General features: G+C 41.4%; 3 protein-coding genes across 4 annotated transcripts; 2 read left to right on the top strand and 1 right to left on the bottom strand.

The window, feature by feature from the left end:
* Positions 1 to 11,682: 11,682 nt before the first annotated feature.
* Positions 11,683 to 12,486, top strand: LOC130715415 (uncharacterized). Its single transcript, XM_057565513.1, has 2 exons — positions 11,683 to 11,949; positions 12,039 to 12,486. Exons 1-2 carry the CDS (start codon positions 11,770 to 11,772, stop codon positions 12,363 to 12,365), a joined length of 507 nt encoding a protein of 168 aa, XP_057421496.1. The 5' UTR covers positions 11,683 to 11,769; the 3' UTR covers positions 12,366 to 12,486.
* A 4,899-nt stretch (positions 12,487 to 17,385) lies between these two features.
* Positions 17,386 to 24,155, top strand: LOC130716061 (zinc finger BED domain-containing protein RICESLEEPER 2-like). Of its 2 annotated transcripts, none has more exons than XM_057566246.1 (6): positions 17,386 to 17,579; positions 17,874 to 19,718; positions 19,820 to 20,283; positions 20,468 to 20,555; positions 20,644 to 20,713; positions 23,406 to 24,155. In XM_057566246.1, exons 2-3 carry the CDS (start codon positions 17,883 to 17,885, stop codon positions 19,856 to 19,858), a joined length of 1,875 nt encoding a protein of 624 aa, XP_057422229.1. In that variant the 5' UTR covers positions 17,386 to 17,579; positions 17,874 to 17,882; the 3' UTR covers positions 19,859 to 20,283; positions 20,468 to 20,555; positions 20,644 to 20,713; positions 23,406 to 24,155. The 2 variants fall into 2 exon arrangements, with proteins under 2 accessions (XP_057422229.1, XP_057422230.1); XM_057566247.1 differs by having other exon boundaries at positions 23,185 to 24,155.
* LOC130716063 (NADPH-dependent aldehyde reductase 1, chloroplastic-like) lies at positions 20,933 to 23,297 on the bottom strand. The gene is made up of 4 exons (XM_057566249.1): positions 23,168 to 23,297; positions 22,247 to 22,623; positions 21,158 to 21,516; positions 20,933 to 21,068 (listed from the first exon to the last, which is right to left on the bottom strand). The coding sequence occupies exons 1-4, from the start codon at positions 23,288 to 23,290 to the stop codon at positions 21,046 to 21,048; spliced, it is 882 nt and encodes a 293-aa protein (XP_057422232.1). The 5' UTR covers positions 23,291 to 23,297; the 3' UTR covers positions 20,933 to 21,045.
* Positions 24,156 to 24,866: the final 711 nt, after the last annotated feature.

The raw sequence follows: 24,866 nt of genomic DNA, 5'->3' as shown, positions 1-24,866 counted from the left end.
CTCCCTCAGGTGATGGACCCACAAGCCAGCTGGAAGATTCCTTTGGATTTGTCTTATATGTACGGGGATTTGGGCCCTGATTGTCAGGCCCAAATATAGGAAAGATCCATATCATGACCACCCCCTCTATAAAAGGGGAGGTCATCCACTTGTACGAAACCAACTTTTTCAGCATTAATGAGAATATTCCTTTTATGGTAGTTTTGCTATTTTAGTGCTCTGCTAGGGTTTACTTTTTGTCTTTCTCTTACGTAAGCTTGCCCTAGTACAGAACATTGGCGCCGTCTGTGGCTCTGACTCAGCTCTTCCGGTGACAAAAAGGAGGAATCGCGAGCCATGGAGACTTGTTCATGCGGCATGGGTCGACGCGATCATCGCCGGCGCGGTGGTGGTCGACATGGCGGTCGCGGCGGCGGACGAAACAACAACCGTCCCGTACTGGACGAGCAGGAGCAGGAAGCTTCCTCGGAGGGGGTCCACTCAGTGGCGCCGTCGCCAGCGTCATTGGTGAATGCAGCTCCGGGAAGACCTTCAGATCTGATCGCTAAATCAGATCCAGGTGTTCGGCGGCGTTCAACGCCGCCTGAATATGTGAACTTGGAAGATTTTAAAACCACTGCTCCACGAAGAGCACAAGAGGCAGTGACAGGTATCACGCATGCGGCTTTGCAACAAATGTTAGATACCTTACAGAAGGTGCAGTCCCAAAACGAGCAGTTGCAAGCCCAAGTTGAGTATCTCACTCAGCGGCAGGATTTTAAGCAAGAACAACGCCTGGAGGCGGAGGATGTAGTTGAATTCCAACCTTTTGTTCCAGCCATCACTAGGGTGGACATTCCAAAGCACCTGCAAACCATGGCATTAGACGCCTTTTCGGGCGAGTCTGATCCTATGGAGCACCTTAGATATTTCAATACCAAAATGGTGATCGGCGGGGCGACGGATGCGGTAAAATGTCGATTATTGCCTTCCACGTTCAAAGGCATGGCGATGCAGTGGTTCATTCGACAACCGCCCTTCTCCATTGATAATTTCACTGATCTGTCCACTAAGTTTCTTACTCAATTTTCCGCCAATAAAACCACAAAAGCAACAATGTTTGATCTTATCAGCATACATCAGCAACCAGGCGAGAAATTAAAAACCTACATGGCACGCTTCAGCAAGATGGCGGTGCAGTTGGAGGATGAAAATCCAGATGTTTGTTTGGCGTCATTCAAAAATGGCCTTCGGGCGGGAGATTTGAATAGAGACTTAACAAGGCGACCGGCGAAGGATATGATGGATCTTCGCGCTCGTGTTCAAGAGTTCATATTAATCGAGCAAGATGATCAGAAGAAACAAGAAAGAGAGGAAGGACGCAAGCAGTCTCAATCTGGCGGTGTTTCACAGGACAAATCCAAGGCGGGGAAGGAAACCAGGATAGCGCAAACCCCCCGTGTACCAAGACCGGGACCATACCAAAACTCTAAACCTGGCTTTCAAAATACATGGCACAGAAATCCACAAGGTCCACCTGCTACCACAGCTGGTCAGACTGGTGCTTCGCCCGCACCAGTTCCACTTACGAAGTTGAATGCACCCTTAAGTACCATTTTAAGGGCGGTTGGACAGACCAACGTTGTGCAGTACCCACCACCCCCACGGCGGCCGCCAGCTAACGTGGACACCAATAGGTGGTGCGAGTACCACAAGGCGTTGGGGCATACGACAGATAATTGCTGGAATTTAAGGCGGGAAATTGATCGCTTGATTAAAGCCGGCCATTTGGCAAACTTTGTTAAAGACACAGCAGCGCCGGAGGTAGCTAAAATCACTCAAGGGGACAAAGGCAAAGGTAAAGAGATAGTTGAAGAGTTGGGCGATCCTGTTGGGGAATGCTCATCTATTGCAGGAGGATTTGGCGGGGGTGCAATTTCAAGTAAGGCTAGAAAACGCTACGTGGCGGCAGTACACTCAGTACAGGAGTCGAACGAAGGCGAGTGTTGGGTGAATCATTCCCCTATTATATTTACCCCTCAGGATTTCGCGCATGTAATTCCCCATGACAACGATCCAATCGTGGTAACAATTAGGGTTAACAATTATGTGACAAAGAAAGTATTCTTAGACCAGGGATCTTCGGCGGATATCATCTATGGAGACGCCTTTGATCGCCTGGGACTAAAGGAATCATATTTGAAACCATACAAGGGAACTTTGGTGGGATTCACAGGGGACCGCGTCAGTGTGCGGGGATATGTCGAAATTCCGACTGCCTTTGGAGAAGGAGAGTTTGTCAAGAAGTTTCAAGTAAAGTACTTAGTATTGGCGTGTAGAGCCAATTACAACGTACTCTTGGGGCGAGACACCCTCAACAAGGTCTGCGCGGTCATCTCAACTGCTCATTTAACTGTTAAATATCCCGCCTGCAACGGGAAGGTCGGGATATTGCGTGTAGACTAGGCCTGTCCACCAACCCGTGACCCGTCCGAAACCCGAGAAATCCGACTATTTTAATGAATAAACGGGTGGGTCGGGTCGGGTACCGGTTTGTGCGGATGAAAAAAACGTGGTTAGATGCGGTTTTAACGGTCGGGTGCGGATATGAATTTTATTTTTCGTCGGTACCCGAACCGACCGTCCCACCATCTAACTTATCTGTTCATAAAGCTATATGCATGTGATATATGAGTACCTGACTACCTATTTCCCTTTCTTTACCTGTACAACGTCCCATATTATCTCAAAAGTTGTGATAAAATCAATAAATAAATGTGCGGTGTAATCACTTCTTGTCTCCTGGTGTCATTTCATCATTATATTTACTGAATATAGCTTCTGTACCTATAACTTTTCTCTTCTAGCCAGCTGCAAACACATTTTAATACAATATTTCTTTCTCCAAAACGTGTATAAAGCTGCAAGCTCATATATTAATTATTTATATACATAAGTAAAAGTAAAAACATATTTTTTTATTCAAAGTAAGGACACAATATCACTTACCCACTTACACTCACACAAATTATTTACCCAGAGTCCAAAGAGAACCCAAGGAGCCACCATCGATCACCCTATCATCTCATTCTGCCGCAGGAAGTGGTGAAGTGCACCTTTCTGGCCCCATCGAGCATCTTTCTTCTTCCCATCTCGAAGCTCCACCGAGACGTTGTCGTTGAAGCTCCGCAGCAGCAAGATCAGCTTTTGATCTCTCTATTTTCTATCTTTTAGTTTATCACGTTTATCTCTTCTGTTTTTTTCCGGAAAAGTTATGGATTTAAATGGTTTCTCTGTATCTCTTTCTCGCTCTCATCTCTTCTTCTTTTTTGCCAAAATTTCTGGATTTGAATGAATAACCGCATGAACCCACCCGAGTAACCCGCTATTCGCCCAACCCGAAACCCGAAAAAACCGATAACCTTCTCGGACGGTCACGGTCCAGTATGTGTGGTGGTCGGTTTTGGTCGGATCGAGCTTTTTTGGCCCGAATCCGTCCGAAACCGACCGGTGGACACCCCTAGTGTAGACCAGAATGCAGCAAGGGAATGCTATTTGAGAAGCGTGGCGCTCTATGGGCGGAAGGCCGCCAAGGAGAGCCATCGAATTACAGAAATCTTCCCACAAGAAGGATTTAGCTTGGACCCAAGAGATGATGCTGATGATTTTCGCCCACAACCGCTGGAAGAAACCAAGCAGGTGCAAGTCAAGGACAAGTTTCTAAAGATTGGCAGTGGTTTGACAACAGAACAAGAGGACAGACTAATCACCCTTCTGGGTGATAATCTAGATCTCTTCGCATGGACCATCAATGATGTACCAGGGATTGATCCCAAGGTGATCACTCACAAACTAGCCATACGACCAGGGGCGACCCCGGTCATCCAACCAAGGCGAAGAATGAGTGAAGAAAAGAATAAGGCTGTACAATTAGAGACTGAAAAATTGATCAAGGCTCGCTTCATCCGTGAGGTACAGTACCCAACGTGGCTCGCCAATGTTGTAATGGTCAAGAAGGCCAATGGGAAATGGCGAATGTGCACGGACTACACGAACCTGAACAAAGTGTGTCCCAAAGATTCGTACCCACTTCCCAATGTTGATAAGCTTGTGGATGGAGCTTCAGGGAATGAACTTTTAAGTCTCATGGACGCTTATTCGGGCTATAATCAGATTATGATGCATCCCTCGGATGAGGAAAGTACAGCATTTATGACCAATCAGGCGAACTATTGTTACAAGACAATGCCTTTTGGTTTGAAGAATGCAGGAGCTACGTACCAACGGCTCATGGACAAAAAATTTTCAAAGCAAGTAGGCAGGAATATGGAGGTGTATGTGGATGACATGATTGTAAAATCCGCCAGGGCTAGTGATCATGGTGGCGACCTTAAAGAAGCGTTTGATCAGTTAAGAACATATCAAATGAAGTTGAATCCTGAGAAGTGTTCTTTTGGGATCCAGGGAGGAAAGTTCTTAGGATTTATGTTAACATCAAGAGGAATAGAAGTGAACCCAGATAAGGGAAGGGCGATCTTGGAGATGAAAAGCCCAACAAGTGTAAAGGAGGTTCAGCGTTTGACAGGGCGAATGGCCGCCTTGTCACGTTTCTTGCCAATGGCGGGTGACAAAGCGGCCCCGTTCTTCACATGTTTAAAAAAGAATTCAAAGTTTCAGTGGACAGAGGAATGCGAACAAGCTTTTACCAAATTGAAAGAAACATTGGCCACATTACCGGTACTCTCCAAGCCAACACCAGGCGTTCCATTAGTGCTCTATTTGGCGGTTACTGACAAGGCGGTAAGTACGGTTTTGCTCCAGGAAGAAGGAAAAAAGCAGAAAGTTATATATTTCGTGAGCCATACTTTACAGGGGGCAGAATTGCGGTACCAAAAAATTGAAAAGGCGGCTTTGGCGATTCTGAAAACTGCAAGGCGCCTCAGACCTTACTTCCAAAGTTTCCAAGTCAAAGTTAAAACTGATGTTCCCTTAAGGCAAGTACTTCAGAAGCCTGATTTATCAGGGCGATTGGTTAGCTGGTCAGTTGAGCTATCAGAGTATGACATACAATATGAGCCAAGGGGCCAAGTCACAGTCCAGAGTTTAATTGACTTCGTGGCGGAATTAACACCCACTGAAGGAGAGAAGACTCAAGGAGAATGGGTCCTGTCTGTGGATGGATCCTCTAATAACACTGGAAGTGGGGCGGGAATAACAATTGAAAGTCCAGATAAAATGATCATTGAACAGTCTCTCAAGTTCGAGTTCAAGGCGAGCAATAATCAATCTGAGTACGAGGCTCTGATTGCCGGCTTAAGGTTGGCCATTGAGTTGGGAGTCCAGAAGTTATTTATCAAAGGAGATTCGCAGTTAGTGGTTAAACAAGTGAAAGGCGAGTACCAGGTGAAGGATCCGCAACTGTCCAAATATTTGGAAGTGGTGCGCAGATTGATGATGGAGGTCAAAGAAATCAAAATAGAACATGTCCCGAGGGGACAAAATGAGAGGGCTGATGTGTTGGCGAAGTTGGCAAGCACAGGGAAATTGGGCAACTACCAGACAGTCATTCAAGAAACCCTGCCTCGCCCGAGCATTGATTTGGTAGAAATAAAGTTGAAAGCTGTAAAGTCAGTCAGTGAGGGCGAGATATCTTGGATGGAATCGATTAAGACCTTCTTAGAGAACCCACCAAAGGAGGATGATTTGAACACGAGAACAAAACGCAGGGAAGCCAGTTTCTACACACTGGTGGGTGGTGAGTTGTATCGGCGAGGAATCATGTCTCCTATGCTCAAATGTGTCGATATCAAGGACGCCCTCGGAATAATGGCGGAAGTCCACGAAGGTGTGTGTTCTAGTCATATCGGCGGGCGATCCTTGGCAGTTAAGGTGATAAGAGCAGGATTCTATTGGCCAACGATGAAGAAGGATTGTTTGGAGTATGTTAAGAAATGTGAAAAATGTCAAGTCTTTTCTGACCTACACAAGGCTCCACCAGAAGAATTAACAACCATGATGGCGCCTTGGCCGTTCGCCATGTGGGGGACTGATATCTTAGGACCATTCCCCGTGGCGAAGGCACAAATGAAGTACATTATCGTGGCGGTTGATTACTTCACTAAGTGGATAGAAGCTGAGGCAGTGGCAACTATCACGGCCGCCAAGGTCAGGAGCTTCTTGTGGCGAAGGATTGTTTGTAGATTTAGGGTCCCCAGGGCATTAGTAATGGATAACGGAACACAATTCACAAGTAGTGTTACCTGAGAATTTTGTACAGAAATGGGAATCGAGATGCGATTCGCCTCTGTAGAACATCCACAGACCAATGGGCAGGCTGAATCGGCTAACAAAGTTATCCTGAAAGGTTTAAAGAAGAAACTGGATGAAGCAAAAGGGCTTTGGGCGGAGGAACTACCAGGCGTTCTTTGGGCATACAACACCACGGAACAGTCAAGCACAAAGGAAACCCCGTATCGTCTAACTTATGGAACTGACGCCATGCTCCCAGTGGAAATTGAAAACCAAAGTTGGCGAGTGGCTCGGTTTAATGAAAATGACAACGGAGAAAACTTAACAGCAAATCTAATCATGCTGCCCGAGGAACAACGAGAGGCCCACATAAGAAATGAGGCGGGAAAAGTGAAGGTGGCAAGAAAGTTCTCAACAAAAGTGGTGCCAAGAAAAATAAGGGTAGGAGACTTAGTGCTCCGAAAAAATACAATACCTGATAAACACAACAAACTTTCACCCAACTGGGGCGGGCCTTACAGGATTATTGGCAATGTTGGAGGAGGAGCTTATAAGTTGGAACAACTAAGCGGTCAAAAGGTTCCACGAACATGGAACGCCTCTCATCTAAAGCAGTATTTTAGTTAGTAGAAACAACAAATGTAAATGAAGTCGCACTCTTTTTCCCTTTCTTTGGAAAGGTTTTTAATGAGGCGACAATTGTAATGAAGGGACAATTGTTCCCATACGAAAGAAAATTAATGAAAAGATCATTTCAACAGAATCGTATATATTTTTTGAATTTTTATTACGAGTTCATGCAATGCAAATCGTATCAAGGTATGCAATACCGCGAGTAAACCTTTCGGAATAAGAAAGTATCGCCTTCAAAAGTTAAAAGCCTTGGCAATTCTAGTGGCCACTAGAAACCAAGCCTCGTCGAAAAATCGGCTAAGGTATGTAACAACGAAAGTTGGAAACAACTAAAACGAATGAACTTAAGGTGATATCCATTTAAAGTAGAGAAAAGGGGGCGATGCCCATACATGATTTGGAATGAAAATAAAAGACAGGGCAATGCCCAAAGAAAAATTTCAACTTCATAAAATAAAAACAAATTCAAGACAGGTTCTCGTTGTTGGCGTTGTTGCCCTGGCTTGTCCCAGCTTGAGGATCTTCCTTCCCTTGATCCTCATTCCTGTGCTGCTCATTCCCATCCTCGCCATCTTCTTCAGGCTCACTCTCATCATCGAATTGGGGAAGGAGGTCGAGGCTAATGTCATCATCACCAACTACTTGACCATCCTTGATCTCCTTCAGCCACCCAATGCGGGAAAGATCAAAGCCCGGCTCAACTACACTGATCTGCTCTTTGGCCGCCAGAAAGCCTTGAGCATATTGGAGAGAAGCACGCCCTAGGATGGAAGCATTCAGGCGATCATATTTCTTTTCCAACTTCTGATATTTGGCTTGAGCGGCAGTGTGCTTGTCATTTATGGCTTCTTTAAGAGACTTGGTCTTTTGAAGAAGCAGGTCCGAAGCAGCCAAGTCTTCAGTTAACTTAGCACACTTCTCCTCAGCAGATTTCAGCTTGTTGTTGGCAGTCTCAGCATCAGTTTTAGCCCGCTCATAGGCTGTCTTGTAATCAGCTGCCTTCTTCTCAAAACGGTTCTTGGCTGAGATCAACTCCTTCACGCACTGAGTCATTCCCGCCACAGTACTGGCGGCAGAAAGCGCGTGATGGATCGCCATGGAAGCAATGTTGGGGGGACCCTGACCGGAAAGGTCCTTGTGAATCCGGTTGTCAAAAGTACGGGTCATGAATTCCAGCCCATTGAAGTGAGGATCCGACAAGTTCAGCAAGGGGGGAGGAGCTTCGCCACCAATGGCTGAACTAGGGCCAGCCTGGCCAAATGGAGTTGATGGGCGGTTGATCAGCGTGCTTGAATCTTGTTGAGGGGGCGGGACATTGTCATGCCCCTTCTTTTTCTCAGCTGGACGACTTTTTGAATCAAGAGTCGATTGGTGGAGAGGCTTACCACCAGCAGCACCTGAAGTTTTTTGACGTTTAGGGTCCCTGACGTTGTCAGAACCCGAAGTACCTTCATTCTTCTTCTTCTGCTCAGTTTCGGCGGCCCTCTTCTTCGCCGCCGCAGCAGACTGGGCAAGGTATTCCTTCATCTTGATTGGGTTCGCATCAACCTTGCCTTTTCCCATTGTAGCTGTATGGAAAACACCAATTAGACGAGATACATGAACAAAAAGAAAAAGAAGTTACGTACAAAGATTATAAACTTACTAAAAAATTGATTTAAAGTGCCGGATTTCGACGCCTCAATCAAGTCGTGACCAGAAATTACTGGTAGTGTGCGGAGGTAATCGGCGACGCCTTGTTCAGATTCATCCAAGGCGTCGTATGAAACGGATATTTTTTGGCGAGGGTTCTTTGTCCAGTAAAAAGGGAAGAGAGGGTTATTTTCGGAATCTCGGAACAGGTTCTTTATTTCGGGCGACTCCATAACTTTAAAATATTTCTTCTGCCATACTTTGTAATGGCTTTTAAGGGCGGTGAACCGACTCATGTTCTTACGGGCTAATAGTGGAACCCATTTCACAGAAGTAGGTTTAGTGGTGACTGATTTATAGAACAGGAAGAACAAAGGATAGGTCGGAGTGAAACTCAAGTGTTCACAAAGAATTTCAAAGCAGCGGAGAAAACCCCAGGCGTTGGGCTGGAGTTGGCAGGGCGCCACATTCAGAAAAGAAAGAACGTGACATATAAACGGCGAGAAAGGAAGTTTGATGTTCAAGTCTAAGAAGAAATAGCCATAAACAAAGAAGAAATCGGGCGATTCATCGGCTGGTTCTTTACGCAACAGAACACAGTCATCTTCGCCACATGGGAGGACATTCAAGAGATGATCTTCATTATTCGAGGTGGCGGGATTTATCTTCGTAAACCCTTGAGCAGATATTCGAAGCGAATTAATGCTCCCAACGCTGCCCCAGATAGAATGCAACAGACATTTATCTTCAACTAAATGCACGTCAGAGCGCCATTCAGGTGAAGACAAATCTCCATTAGAGGAGAGAATTGAGTCTACAGAGCCGGCGGGACCGGAATCATCATGGGTAGAAGGCGAGGAGTGAATTTCAATTATAGAGGGGGCGACAACTTCCTCCTCCGTAGAGGGCGAAGAAAGTTCTAGGGAAGAAAGGCTAGCGTTTGGTAAAGACATGCGAGGCAGTTTCATAAAAAGAAGATGAACAAACTAAAAGTAAAAAGAAGATGAACAGAGTCAAGAAGAAAGAAGATGAACAGTCAGAGAAAAAAGAAGTAAACGAAGAATCTCAGGAAAGAGAAAAACTAACCAGGGGAAGAACTGTGGATTTGAGAAAGGAGAACGTCGGCGATAGGGGAGCACCGCGCAATGACGACGGCCGGAGGAAGAAAAGGTTCACCGGAGTTCAAAGAAGAGAATGAAAGCTGCGGTGAAAAGGGTTTTCAGAACAAAAGTTTTAAGAAAGTGAAAAATGAAAAGTGAAAAGGGGATTTTATAGAGAGAAAGGAAGAGAGAGAATGAGTGGGGGAAGATCGTGGGATCGTGGGATTTGAAATTCGAAAAGGTAGGAAGCGAAAAGACATTACTCCTCGAGACGCACAACTGAAGATTGCATTTATAACAAATGATGACGAAATCCCGGAAAATAAGGATACGTGCGTCAGTTGAAAAGACGTGGTTGACGGTTATGATTAATGGCGACATATCTTTGAAACGGCAACAAAGGTGGCGAAGCGTGAAAATGGCGATGTAACAACGAAAGTAAAATGGCGATGAACGAATAAACAATAGAGGCGAACTACTAGGTAACATGATGAAGACATCTCGACTCTTTACTCGAGTCTCATGTCTTGGGGGCATGTGGACTGGGCGGGACATAAAGAAGATTATGTCCCGCCCAAAATGAACAATAAACCATTGAAGATAGCCATGGCGGGGAAGGCAACATAACGAGCTTCATAGCCCTCCCTCAGGTGATGGACCCACAAGCCAGCTGGAAGATTCCTTTGGATTTGTCTTATATGTACGGGGATTTGGGCCCTGATTGTCAGGCCCAAATATAGGAAAGATCCATATCATGACCACCCCCTCTATAAAAGGGGAGGTCATCCACTTGTACGAAACCAACTTTTTCAGCATTAATGAGAATATTCCTTTTATGGTAGTTTTGCTATTTTAGTGCTCTGCTAGGGTTTACTTTTTGTCTTTCTCTTACGTAAGCTTGCCCTAGTACAGAACAGATAGAGATGAAAAAACTACTTTAAAAAAAAATCAAATTGCAATAAAATTAAGTGGAAATAGGATGAAGTCGGTAAATCAACATGGAGCAAATTCAAAACACAGCAGGAGCCTCCTCGGCTCAGACTACATTAAGGTAAGAAGAAGCATGCCTAGCAAGGAAATCTCCAACAACATTGTCACTCTTATGGATAAACGAAAGGTCTATAGCATCAAAATCACAAGAAAATAAACGATAATCTCTAACAATAGTAGCTAAGTAAAAATGTCATTCGGTGGCTTCTTCCAACGCCTCCTCCATTATTGAAGATTGCGATCCATCATGCCCATACCCGCCACGCTACCTTCCTTAATCGCAACATCAAAATTGAGCTTTACTAGCCCTCTACGGACAAGATCACCTCGTTGGCAACTCCAATGAAGCCCTCTAAGATGAAAAATCTACTTGAATAGTAGTAAGTTTGATTTTTTTTTTCTTTTTCCTCTTATATTATTTCATATCATATTCACTTTTGAATCTAAACAAAAGCTAAAAGTTGAGTGATTATTAATTTAGTGAATGTCTTTGACCAATGGATCACTATGTATGAACCTAAATGATTTAATGATTCTGAAGGTGTCATCCGAATCCTTCAGAGACAATCTACCTGAGTCGGGTACATCCACATTATGGGGGCTAACTCTTCCAGCGAGAGTTTTTTCCATTCATAAGATTTGAATCTGAGACATTATTTAAGGGGAATTAAACATGTCCCACTTGAACCAACAATACGTCGGTCGGTCGGTGATATTAAAAAAAAATAAGAAAGGAAAGAATTTTTTTTTAGAAAAAAGTGATATTTTCTCAAAATATTTTCGGAATTATTAGTTTTTTACCGAGTAAACAGCCATTCTGGTCCTTGAATGTGTTCACTTGTGATGAAGTGGTCCTCAGCTTTTGAAAATGGGCTTTTTTCATCCCTGAATGTGTTGCCGTCGGTCAAGTTAGTCCTTGGCTCAGTTTTCCGTTAGTCCCTCAGACGGAAAACACCACATGTCACGTTTTTTTACACGTTGGCATCCTAGTTGGCTCTCCAACGGTCAGAATGAAAGTTTCTAACCTGTCAATTTAGTCCTCATCATTGAATCTACATAATCACCCCCAATTCTTAACCTTGGAGCCCCTAATCAGAAACCCTAGTTCTTCAAACCTACAATTGGCTTCTTCAATTCTCTCAATCGTGAAATCACTACCTCTCGTTGTCGATTCTCATCCATTAACATGACAGTGGGCTCTAATTCTCGTGGTGGTCAGAGGTCAGGGCCGACATATCGTGAAGGTGGAAGTGCTTCTGTGAATGGCAGAGTTGTGCGCTGCAAATGTGGCGTCGAAGCAAAAGTGAGGATCTCTAGAACAAATTTGAACCCAGGTAAACCTTGGTATGGTTGTCATCTACCAAAGGTGAGTTTCTTCTCTTTCTTCTTCTTGAATGTTGATGCATGTTATATTTGTAACCCATGAACTCGTGTTGAATGTTGTTTTTTTCCCAGAATCATCCTCAAAATTGCAATTATTTCCTCTGGGTTAGAGATGAAGAAGATGGAATTACAGAAGTAACTAGCTCAAGGGAGGAAGAGATCATGCAACTGAAAGCAATTTTACTGAAAAATCAAGCCATGATTGAAGAATTAAGGGTTAAGAATGAAGCTGTCATTGAAGGTATAATGGTGCTGAATCAAGCCATGATGGTGAAGAATGAGAGGGTCACACAAGAACTGAGGATGTTGAGAGTTTCTGTCTTAGGTTTAGTGTTGATGTTGGTGATAGTGTTCTTTTTGTTGCTTTATTCAGGTTCTGTTCACTTTCTAGGCAGTTAGAGGTTGAGTATGTTATGGAATGTTATGGAGAATGAGAATGTATGTAATGTTTATGAATTATACAATCCTCCTTGTTATGAATCATGCTACCATTTTAATGCAAAATGAAAATGACTGTGTTCAATCCTTGTTATCCCTGACTACTACAATCCCTGACAAAGATATACCAAATCAGGATAAATTCATTCTGCATAACATAAGTCAGGATCTTGTCATTGAAGATAATTACATAATCACACAATGACAAACATATACCAAATCAGCAAATTGACATTCAACATAAATAGATTCATTAAATAAGTCAGTTACCACAAAGTTATGGCACATTAAACAAACAACATTGTTCCCAAAATATATGAAGACCATAAAAGGCCTCCAAATGTAACCAAGACCATAAAAGGTGTCTAAATGCAACCTAGACAATAAAGGGGTTCCTTGGCAAATTACAATCCCATCATACTATGGATAGGGATATCAAAAAACAAAAAGACTTGGTTCATTAGTTGTTGTTGTTCTGCCCATTCCTTGGGAAATTGGGGGTAGGCATGAAAGTCATTTGTGCTCCATTGAAGACAGCAGGACCTGGTGGTGGTGAGCTTCTGACTTGAAATTGCATAGGGCCAGCTGATGTTGTTGGAGTGGAAGACATATTTATGTTGCGGGGGGGCCTGAAAACAATTCCTGTGCCTCTAGCTCTGATAGGAGGAGGCCTAAATCCAACAGCTGGAGCTCTTGGTGGCATAGGCAGAGTTGGAGGTCTTGGTGGCATAGGCAGAGTTGGAGTAGTTGGTGCCATTGGCTGAGTTGGAGTTGTTGGTGCCCTAGCTCTTGGTGCCCTAGCCTGAGTTGGAGCTGTTGGTGCCCTAGCTCCTGGTGTCCTCCTTGTGGTTGTGGCCTGTAAAGTAGTCATAAAATTGAAATTAATTTTAAACCATAGTGGTTTTCTATCAATGAATTAAAACAACATCATACCTCATTTGATGAGCCTGCATTTGTATTCTTTCTTTGTCTTGATGCCCTCCTTCTGGTTGTAACCTGTAAAGAACCATGTTGGATGTTAATCAGGGGTTGAAACCAAAACTAAACTGATGATGGAGCAGGATTTTACCTCAGATGATGGAGCAGGATTTGCAGCATTTTCACTGACAGGTTGAGGGATAGGCTGAGACAAATTTTCCTCAGGTGGTGCATTCTGTGATAAATCAATCTCAGTTTGATTTCCCTCATTTTCCTCAGGTGGTGGGGGGACCCATCCTGTAGGCATTACTGGACAACCAATGTTCATGCAGCCTCTAGTGTTATGATTGACTCCACCACACCTAGAACACTGAATGTCAGTATATGTTCTCCTCAACCTTGTGCCCCCAGCTGTTGTTGCCTCTGTGCTATCCCTTCTCCTACACTTCTTTGGCCTCCCAGGTTTTCTCTTCATTGGTGGTGGAACTGGCTTCAGGTATGGAGTAGCCTCCCAGAACTCTTGGCTCTGTGTTGGTTGTACATAGAACTCATAAGTAGCATTGTATGCACCTGTTGTCAGCCAACCATTGCAATAATTCTCTGGCCTATCATGTTTGTGAGCAATGGCAGCAATTGCATGCTTGCAAGGCATACCTGTGAGTTGCCAAAGTCTACAGGTGCAAGTTCCTTCATCCAATTTGACATCAACTCTTGTGTCATGACATTGAACCTCAAATCTATTCCCATCTGCATCACCAGCCCATACAGCGGTCCAGGGGCGACTATTTATCTTTTCCTTATCCAACTTACTCTGTTGGACTGGTGTTAGCAAACCTCTGTGTGCTGCTAGCTTCATTTTGTTGTTTGCCATAGTCCTCATTATGTAGCATCTTACTTCCTCCAGCAGAGTTAGAATTGGTTTCCCTCTATACTTGAGGATCTTGGCATTGAAGACCTCACAAGCATTATTGCATATATTATCACATTTGCATCTGACACTGAAATATGACTTGGTCCAAGCATGTTTTGGCCATTTGTCCAGGTATCTCCAAGCAGGTTCACTCTTCAACTTCACCTTGTCCATCTTCTTGTTGAATTCTATCACAGTAGTTGCTCTAGCACAATCCCAGACTGCATTCTTCAATTCTTTGTCTTTCCATTGCTTAGTAAAGTTTCTCCACAGATGCATTGCACAAAATCTGTGATCCACTCCTGGCATCACCTCCTGCATTGCTGGAATCAAACCCTGCAAGTGTATTAAAACAAAAATTAGTCCTTCAATTTCACAACTTAAAACCAAAATAGTCCTTATAATATTCGAGAACAGTCAATCTAGTCCTTACTAACCTTCTGCATATCTGAAATGAAGTTCCATCCATGTTGTCTGTAATCTCCAAGGTCCTCATGCAACAATCTCAGGAACCATAACCAATTATCCTTGTTCTCCACATCCACTATTGCATATGCAATCACAAAAATGTGATTGTTTGCATCCTGTCCAACTGCTGATAGTAGTTGCCCTCCAAAGTAACCCTTCAGAAAGCATCCATCAAGACCTATAAGAGGTCTGCAGCCAGCTTTGAACCCCCTCTTGCAAGCAGCAAGGCAGATATAAATCCTCTGAAACTGTGGATCAGAGCCAGTGATGGGAATGGTATCCATTGCAACAGTTGTATCAGGATTGCTCCTTCTAAGTTCCTGAGCATAGTCCCATAATTTAGCATATTGCTCCTTCTCACTACCTTCTACAGCTTTCCTTGCCATTTTCAGTGCTCTGTAAATCTTGGTGTCATCTAGATGGATGCCATATTCTTCCTTCATAACATCAAATGCTTCATGGTGAGATAGTGTTGGTTGAGTTCTCAATCTGGCTTGAAGTTTCTGAGCAACCCAAGCTGTTTTGGCTTGCTTATTCCTGAATGTCCTGTAGCAAGTGTGTGTCTCAACAAATGTCTTCACTTGAAAGCACTTTTGTGGCTTGCTCCAAGCACATAAGATCACCCAAGGGCAACTGTCTAACCTGCATGCAGCCCTGGCCCTGGTGCTATCATTCTTCTCCCATCTCATTTGCCTACCTGCATCAATTGTGTAGTCCCTGACTGCAGCTTTAAAGGTTGCCAAATCTGCAAATTCCATACCAAGCTCCAAAAACACTTTCCCACCCGGTTGAGCCTTGTACTGGGGGAAAATACGAGTCCTACTTTCTCCCTCATCACCTGAACTCACAGGACTCATAAGCTCTTCACTGTGATAGCTCATGGCCCCTTCTTCGCATGACCATTCAGTTTGTTCCACTTGGTCAGCAGGCTCCACATGTGCACTGTCTGAATCTGTACTTCCATAAGAAGCAGATTCAGTTTCACTACTATCCTCATCCCTTCTTCTCTTTCCCTTCTTCTTGTTGTTCACCTTCTTTCCCTTCTTACCCTTACCCTTATCCTTGCTTGGCTTGTTCTTACTAACTTTCTTACCCTTGCCCTTCTTAGCTTGCCGTGCAGCATTCTCCTCATTCAATATGTCAGCCAAAATTGCATCAACATCATCTGAAAAGTCATGCCTTGAGCCATTCACCACAACCTCCCTCACAGCCTCCCTCACAGGTTCCACCACAGCTTCATCAACCACAACATCTTCCACCACAGCCTCTTCCACCACAACTTCATCAACCACAGCCTCTTCCACCACTTCATCAACCACAGCCTCTTCCACCACAGCTTCATCAACCACAACCTCTTCCACCACAGCTGCTTCAACACCAACATTTCCAATTCCAACTCCATGGCCAGAAAGTAATTGATCATCATCATGATCAATGACCACATCAAACTCAAGCATTCGTGCTGGCGGCACAATAGTGAGTGGTTCAAACTCAGGGTGCTCAAAGTAAATGTAAACATCCCCCTCAGTGAACTTGGCCACTGAGATCATGTTAATCACAGAACCATCTCCATCAACCTTCTTCAGGTTAAGATCCTCTCCACCAGCCTTCCACCATATATTCTTGAAGCTCCCATAACCATGCTCTTTTCCCATTGCTTCAACAAGGAATGTATTCAAAGTGTCACCATCAATGTCATCCCAAACACAAACTTCACCATTGACATATTCCCAGTCTCCAGATTCCTTGTCTACTATGAGTTGTCCACCATGGTGCAAAAGCAAATTCACCCTGGAAGCCATCTGCATTCAACCCCAAGATTATTTTAGAACACTAAATCTGACATATTAGAAGGGTTCCAAGGGTTTCACACTCAAAATTTAGGGATTTAAACACTACAACATAATCGACCAAGTAGAAAGGACATATGACAATTTAACACAACAAAGATATCAACTTTCATCTCACAAATATGTTAACCGACAAAAAACCCAAAAAATTTCAGTCACAGCTTAACTAAACATGGAATCTTTTCTTCGAAAAAACTAAACAAGCTTCACAACTACTTCAATCAACCAACAACAAGCTCAAATCATGAAACCTAACCGTAAATTTCAAAACATGCAGATGAAAGGAACGAACTTTACATACCTGAAAGCAAGGGAACAAAACCTCTCTGCCACAAGCTTTCCAACGTCGATCACAGCTCCGGTTAACTTCGATTCACAGAGCTGTTGCAATGGATGAGAAACCTAGGGTTCTTCAGCCGTTCTTCACTCTCCTCTCTCTGTGTTTTTGGTTGCTTATCTCATGGGTAATAGGTGAAGAAACGCTTGGTTTCCATAAGAAGCTGGCAGGGACTTATTTGCCCGACTTTGGCATCCATTAGAGGGTCAACACCTGTCCAGGGACTTATTTGACAGTGAAGTTTTAGAGGGAATATGAATAAGGAGCCAACTAGGATGCCAACGTGTAAAAAAACGTGACATGTGGTGTTTTCCGTCTGAGGGACTAACGGAAAACTGAGCCAAGGACTAACTTGACCGACGGCAACACATTCAGGGATGAAAAAAGCTCATTTTCAAAATCTGAGGACCACTTCATCACAAGTGAACACATTCAAGTACCAGAATGACTATTTACTCTTTTTTACCTTTTATATTTTCCCTCCCCCTCCCCGTTCAGCTTCTGCTTTTCTTCTTCTCCGTCACTGAGCTGCCACCCATGGCAAACTTCACCTTCTCCTCCTCCTCCTCCTCCAACGCTACTCTACCTCCGTTGCGCCTTCCAGCTTCATCATCTCCCGCGGCTTCGGACGATGGTTCGGGGGACACCATCAGCATATCCATGGCGTCCAGTCCACCAATGTCTCCGACGCCGTATGACCCGCGTCCCACTTTTTTTTTTTCCCGACCCATTACTTTAATTTGCTCTATTTTTACTTCGCTCATAGCTATTTCTGAAAAAGTTACAAACTTTGTTCAGTCATTTTTTTTCCATTGGATGAGCTTACTTGTCTGTGCTGAAGTTATTTGTTTTCATGTATTGAACTTTATATGCACTCATTCAAACTTTCTAAATGTGCATATTTTCCTTCTAAAATCTGCATTCTTTGACATTGGTTGGTGTCTAAATGCTGGTAAGGTTAGTAACTATAATTGTATTCTTGACAGGTCCATGGAATGGTTTCTGCAAATTCAAGTCAGCTAGAAGATGACTTACAAGGGAGTGAAAACGACGAAGATCGAGTAAACAGCGATTTAGTCATAAAGAGAAAGAGGCAGAAAACTTCAGCTGTTTTGGATGATTTTGATGAAGTTGTTCAATTTCAGCCTTCCAATTCAAGTAACCCATTTGTGAGTTGTGATGGTGTTAGATACTGTAATGGAAAGATGAGGGAAATAATTGCCACTGCTGTTATGGTTCATGAACTTCCGTTTAGTATTGTTGAGGATGAGGTTTGGATGTGGGCCTTCCAGTATGCAAATTCAAGTTTCCAAAAGGTGACTTCAGAAACTGTTAGAAGTGATTGTTTATCAATATATGAGGCGGAGAAGAAAAAGTTGAAGACTTTGTTGACTAGTGTGAATAAGATTAGTTTAACTATAGATATGTGGAAATCAAGCCACCAAGTAGATGAATATATGGTCATCTCAGGTCATTTCGTTGATGCAGGGTGGAAGCTTCAAAAGAGAGTGTTGAGTTGTGTGAAAGTGCCTTCTCCCAGGTGTGGAATTGATGTGGCTGGTGCAATTTTCAAGTGTTTGAAAGCTTGGAGGATTGAAAATAAAGTTTTTTCAGTATCGGTTGATAATGATACTTATAATGATTCATGCCTAGCAAATCTGAAGGAGAAGTTATCATTGAGCAGCAAGGTATTCCTCGGTGGTGCTTTGTTTCATGTCAGATCTTATTTGCACGTATTAAATTCGTTAGTGCAAGATGGCCTAAGTAAGATTGAGGATATCATTTTCAATATTCGTGAAAGTATGGAGTATATTAACTACAATGATGCAAGGTTGAAGACATTTTGTGATGTTGTTGAACAGAAGCGCTTGGGAGTTAGAAAACTTCTTATTGATTGTCCAACAAGATGGAATACCACATTTCATATGTTGACAGCTGCATTGAAATTTAAAATTGCCTTTGCAGCTTACAAAGAAAGAGAGCCCCATTATGATTATGCACCTTCACTTGAAGATTGGGACAAGGTTGAGAAAGTTTGTACACTTCTAGAAGTGTTTAACTCTTCTACTCATGTAGTCTCAGGTTGTGAGTATCCTACTGCTAGTTTGTGTCTTGCTAAAGTTTTGAGGGTGAAACAACTAATTGATAATGCGGCTAAGGATGGAGATCTCTTCATGAGAGAAATGGTAGCTCCAATGAAAGTAAAATTTGACAAATATTTGGGGGAATGTAGTTTGCTATTGGGTGTTGCAAGTATTTTAGATCCTAGGTGCAAATATCACATTGTTGATATATGCTTTCCCTTGATATATGAGTCTGAGGAAGTTGCCAAAGAGAATATAAAGAAGGTACGGAGTTCTTTGGAAGAATTATATGATGAGTATGTGTCTCTAAGTTTGGAGGGTTCATCCTCTGCGGAAGCAAATAATGGTGTTAACAATCCAACATCTTCCACTAAACCTAGATCTTCATTCATCACTGGATTTGACCACCTTATGAGTATTTTGCATGAAAAGGAAGTTGTTCCTCCAGTGAAATCTGAATTACAAGCTTATCTTGATGGATGCGTTTATGTCCCAGATGTTGATAATAACTCATTTAGCGTCTTGGAGTGGTGGAGGAACAACAACTCAAAATATAAAATTTTGTCAAAATTGGCTATTGATATACTAGCTGTTCCAATATCCACCATGTCATTGGAGGATACGTTTAGTGCTAGAGGTAGAGTTATTGGTGAAATGTGTTCTAGATCGAATGAGGAATCTATTGAAGCACTTATTTGTGGCGGGGATTGGCTTCGTCATAAGTATAATATAAAGAGGAAGTCAAAGGTAATACTTAGTTTGTCATTTTATTTTCTTTTATTTGTTAACATAATTATTGTTAAATTATTTTTCAGTCTAATGACATAAGTTATTTTCCTGTTTTGAAGGTGGATGAAGGACAGGAAGAGATCATGTTGAAGGTTTAATGCCTTTTTAGCTGCTTGTTGGCTGTTCTATTATTTTTATTGTTTAACTGAGACCCGTTGTTATCAGTCTTTGTTAAATGAGACCGTATTGTTGTTTTGAAATTTAAGGCTTGAGGTCTATTTGGTTGTTTTTGTTAATTTAATGCTTGAGGTCTATTTGGTTGTGTTTGTTGAGTTAATGCTTATTGGATGTGTAATATTGTTTGATAATTTAAGATTTGAGAACTATTGTCATTGGATCAAGCCTAGGGCCTATCTGGTTCTGCTTGATTATTTAGGGTGTAAACTATTGTATTTTATGTTGTTTGTCTGCATTTGCTTAGCTTACAAGACATGTCAGAATTGCTGTCTTTTTGACCCCTTCACAAGGCACACCAATGGCTTTGCTGCAAATTTGGAAAAGGAAGTAGCAGCTGAGATAGCAGGTCTGAAACTTCTTGCTTGTTCATCTGTTATCTTTTTGCTTTCCTTTTCTCAGTGTCTACCCTTTTGTCAGAATTGCTTGTAGATTGTCCCGGGTCAAAACTTTGGTAAAAACAGTTTGGTTTAGTATTCTGATTTGTTTCTTTAAAACTATATAACTCTTTTCAATTTTACATGACTTTTCAGAATGTGAATTATCTTTCCTGTTTGGAGAGAGATCAAGTTCAACCTAGTGAACCTATCAGTTTGAAACTTGAAAGATGAATATTTTCAGGTTGATATTATATTTCTTTTTTCACATTAAAATGGCTAATAATAAACTTAAGGTGATTTAGGAGATGATAGTTTATTTGTTCATGCAGCATTTTCTCCATAGTGAAGCTGTTGCTGGGATTGAGTATGAAGCTCAACTTCAAACGACACCTCTATCACGTGAGTTTATATATTATACCATTATGTTTTTGTCTTCTGATATCAAATATCTGGATAAGTTGAGTTTGAGAGCCCTTGTAGTTGAGCTTGTCATAATCAAGAGGAAATTATCACAACAAAGCCAAATTGGGTTGGGGTGAGTTTGAACTAGAATATCTTTTAGTTTGACTACATTTGAACCTTGAAATCTCAAAATAGGAATGTAAACTTTATTGATCTCAACACACAATGCATTTTCAACATAATATATATATCCAAACCAGTTCGTGGTTCATCCTACAGGACTATTTAACAGGAAACAGGTGAAGGCACAATAACAGCCATTGTTTCTATTAAGCATTGACAATCATCCCACCTGCAAATTAACAACCCCAGAATCTGTAAACAAGCTTTCAAAAATAAAAAATAAAAAGCCACATAAAAGACAATTAAGAAGCCGCAAACCATTTGGATGGAGAACTTGGCCAGTGAAGTAGGAAGAGTCTTGAAGGGAAGCCAAGAAGAGATAACAGGGTGCAATCTCAGAAGGCTGAGCTGCTCGATTCATTGGCACCTCAGACCCCAAGTTCTGAATCATCTCAGATGGCATGGAAGCAGGTTGTAATGGCGTCCAAACTGGACCGGGAGCCACAGCATTCACCCGAATCCCCTTGCACACAAGCTGCTGAGCAAGTCCTCTAGTGAAGGCCACAATGGCTCCCTTTGTGGCTGTGTAGTCCAGCACTTGTGGATTCCCACTGTAGGCGTTAACTGAAGTTGAGTTGATGATGGAGCTTCCTTCTTTCATGTGCTTCAGTGCATGCCTGCATAATGCACAGTCCTTTGGGTCGGGATATAAATGTATGGTTGACTCTAGTATAAGCTTTAATGCCTTAAATAAACCTTTCAATAAGTACTAATCATAAAATGAGGACAATCAATGGCTTTTTCTGACAAGCAACTATAAGCTTTGAAGGTGTTTTTATATGTTAGAAGCAAAACAGTTTCTTAAAAATTTGGGTTAGCATAACTCTAGGCCAAAAGTTAGCTTAGGGGTGAGGTTGCTCTATTTTTAATAGACACTTATTTAGCTATATCTTTGGTTAATGTCAGACTTCTCAACAAACCCCCTCACGCTCAAGGCTAGACATCTAAAGCGGGAAATTTGTAGGAGTGAACCTCTGCAGATGACCTATATATATATAGGAGTTCTTTGATAAACGGATTTATGATAGACTTTGGTACTATCTTAGAATTTGGATTAGGTCTAACTACCACAAAATCTAGCTTAGGAGTGATGATTTCTTTACCCTTTATTTAGTCATATCTCTAGTCAATGTGTAACTTCTCAACATACTTATCTAAGTTAATTTAAATACAGCAAGTGTGTTTGGTTACAGTTGAAAATTTATAAATTGTAACTTATAGGCTTATTGTGCTTTAAACTTTGTGTTCACAACCCATCTAAACACACTGAAGTTAAAGTGAACGAAACTCTTCTAAAACTTGTTCACATTACTGTTATCTGGTAACCAAACATACGCTATACTATACCTGACCAAGAAGAACTGTGAAAAGATGTTGGTCCTAAAGACCCTCTCAAGCCTCTCTTCAGTGATTTCTTCCACTGAGTTTGTCATGTGCTGCTCAGCTGCATTGTTCACCAGAACATCGATGTGGCCATATTCTTTCACAACCAGGTCCACGACCTGTTTGCAGTTCTCATCATATCCAATATCCGCCGCTATTGCTAGTGGTTCTTGTGCACCACTTGTCTTTGCTTCTAGCAGCATCTTCAGAGTATCATCCTTGTCCCTGTCCTCTTGGCCCTTCACGTATGTGAAGGCCACAGTTGCACCCTCTTTCGCAAAACTCAGGCACACGGCTCTGCCAATGCCCGAGTCACCTCCTGTCACCAACGCCACCTTCCCCTGCATATAGCCAAACATACAGAACCAGAAGCATGTATGTATGTATATAGTATATACTCATATATGTAACAGAAAATAAAAATGAAATTCGCTAATTAAATTTATGAAAATAAATTATGAAGTATTTATAAGTTATTTGGAACTTATTTTAACAAACTTCTTACATGAAGAAACTCTTATGCTTAGTACTTAGAAGGTGTTTGGAAGTTATATATGTGCTATGTAAGTGTTTGAGTAAGTTTATAAGCTCTTTTGAGTTTATTTTCACCAACTTTTCGGATTAGCTTATGATCAAGTGTTTATTGTCATAAGTACCTCATTTAGAAGAGCTTATTTAACTTGTAACATAAGTGCTTATACAAGTATTTGTGAGAGTTTATGTAGATAGCTTATCAATTAGCTTTTAAATAAGAATTTATGCTTGTCTATAACCTATTTTCGACTTATTTCAATAAATTTATCAAATTAGGTTATGAATAAACGTTTATGAGATAAATGTTAAATGTTTATTGCCATACGCGCTTATTATAATGATGGTGCTTACCCGGAGCTTATTGGAAGGCTTGTGGTCAGGACTTATGGTTTGTGGGAGTGGTTCCATTACATGCTGTTTGCCTGGCTGAGTTTCCTGGCTCTGAGGTGGGAACTTAGGCTCCTGGCTCGCCATTTTTGCAGAATTGTGAAGCAAACTTTGTGGTAGCAGAAGCTGAGTATATTATATGAAATGAGACTGTACAGGAGTTTTGGGTTAAAATAACCACATATTGTTATCTATTTTGTAGGTGTACATTAAGTAGTGATGGCTGCCAACTCAATTGTTATAGCATGCCACGTACAAGTGCATGCTGCCAACGTGTCATACATGAGACACTGGTCCTGAAACGCTCAAGGAGTCTTTGGCCAAGCGGTGGAGTTCAACTGTATGTGAGACAGAGATAACTACAATCAAAAGATGAGTTTGCATACTATGTTTCATGCTAAATTTTGTCTTTAGTGCTATATGCTTTTTGTCTGATAGTTCGTGGTTGAATAAAACTGAGAATCAAAACTATATGTACATATGCTGACACTAACAGTAAAACATAAAATTAATATTTATAGCCCTTTATTTTGTTCCATTATTTTTTGATATACTCTCGATTTAATTCTCAATATTAAATGAGAGCTAAACCATATAAACATCTGTAAACCAAACCACAAATGTCTGGTATTGACATTTGTGGTACCACACTCCTTTATAATCATCCAACATATATCATTTGCCCTAGAACCTAAATAAAATAATAAAAAACATAAGTTGAGGACTAAAGAGTGAGATTATCACAAAAAAATGAGGGATCAAATCAAGGTATTTTAAAAACTAAAGATAGACAATTTACATGCACTAAAATAATTGTTACTCTTATTTTGATTTACCTTGATTACACTTTCAGTCTGTTTTGGACTTATAGTTGATGTTTGCTTTTAGTTTATGAATAATTTTGTAAGCAAATTTTATGTCTCAAAAATTTTCTAATTGTCAGAATCAAGTCTCTCCATTCATTTTTATTACTAATTCTCTTTTTTTAAGTAAAATATTCTTAAATTGAATTAATTAAATTATTTCATATCTCAAATCTACCATAAACCCTAAAATATTTAAATGAAAAACAAAGATTAATTTTTTTAGTTATATGAAAATTGTCCGAGTGACTGAAGTTTTTTAATTTTAAAAGTAGAGGGTTTTAATTAGATCAAAAGAAATAGCATGGTTTTTTCAAGTCTCGAATAATCATCAATAAAAATGATTAAGTAACATTTGTAAAGTTAGATGTAGTAGAAGAAATAGGTGTAGATACATTTGAATGGGAAATATAGTAGGAATTCAGGGAATGAAGTTAACAGTAGTATTCAGCTGAACTTTAGATATGAATCTCAAAATACTACTATTAGACTTGAAGGGAAATTTTAACTCATCAAATTAAATATGCCTTTTTTGGTCCAGGGTTGGATTTTCCACCTGCATGGTTCAAACTTCAAACCCTACTTTTAAGGGATGCCAGTCAACTCTTTACTACATGAGCTATTTAGAGAGGACTTGAAATGTATACTTTGCCATTGGAGGCCACACATAGATAACCTGTGATTAGGGATATAGCCAATAAACAGATAGGGACCAGGCCTAAATATTTTTCTTTTGGTCAAAGACCTAAATTCTAATTTATGTTTGTTGTAGGGCCTCAAACATGAATAGTAGGAGAGGG

This window comes from Lotus japonicus, chromosome 4, assembly GCF_012489685.1.
Source record: "Lotus japonicus ecotype B-129 chromosome 4, LjGifu_v1.2".
Taxonomy (NCBI): domain Eukaryota; kingdom Viridiplantae; phylum Streptophyta; class Magnoliopsida; order Fabales; family Fabaceae; genus Lotus; species Lotus japonicus.
Note: the sequence above shows the minus strand (reverse complement) of the source record. Positions and strands in the feature narration are given on the sequence as shown.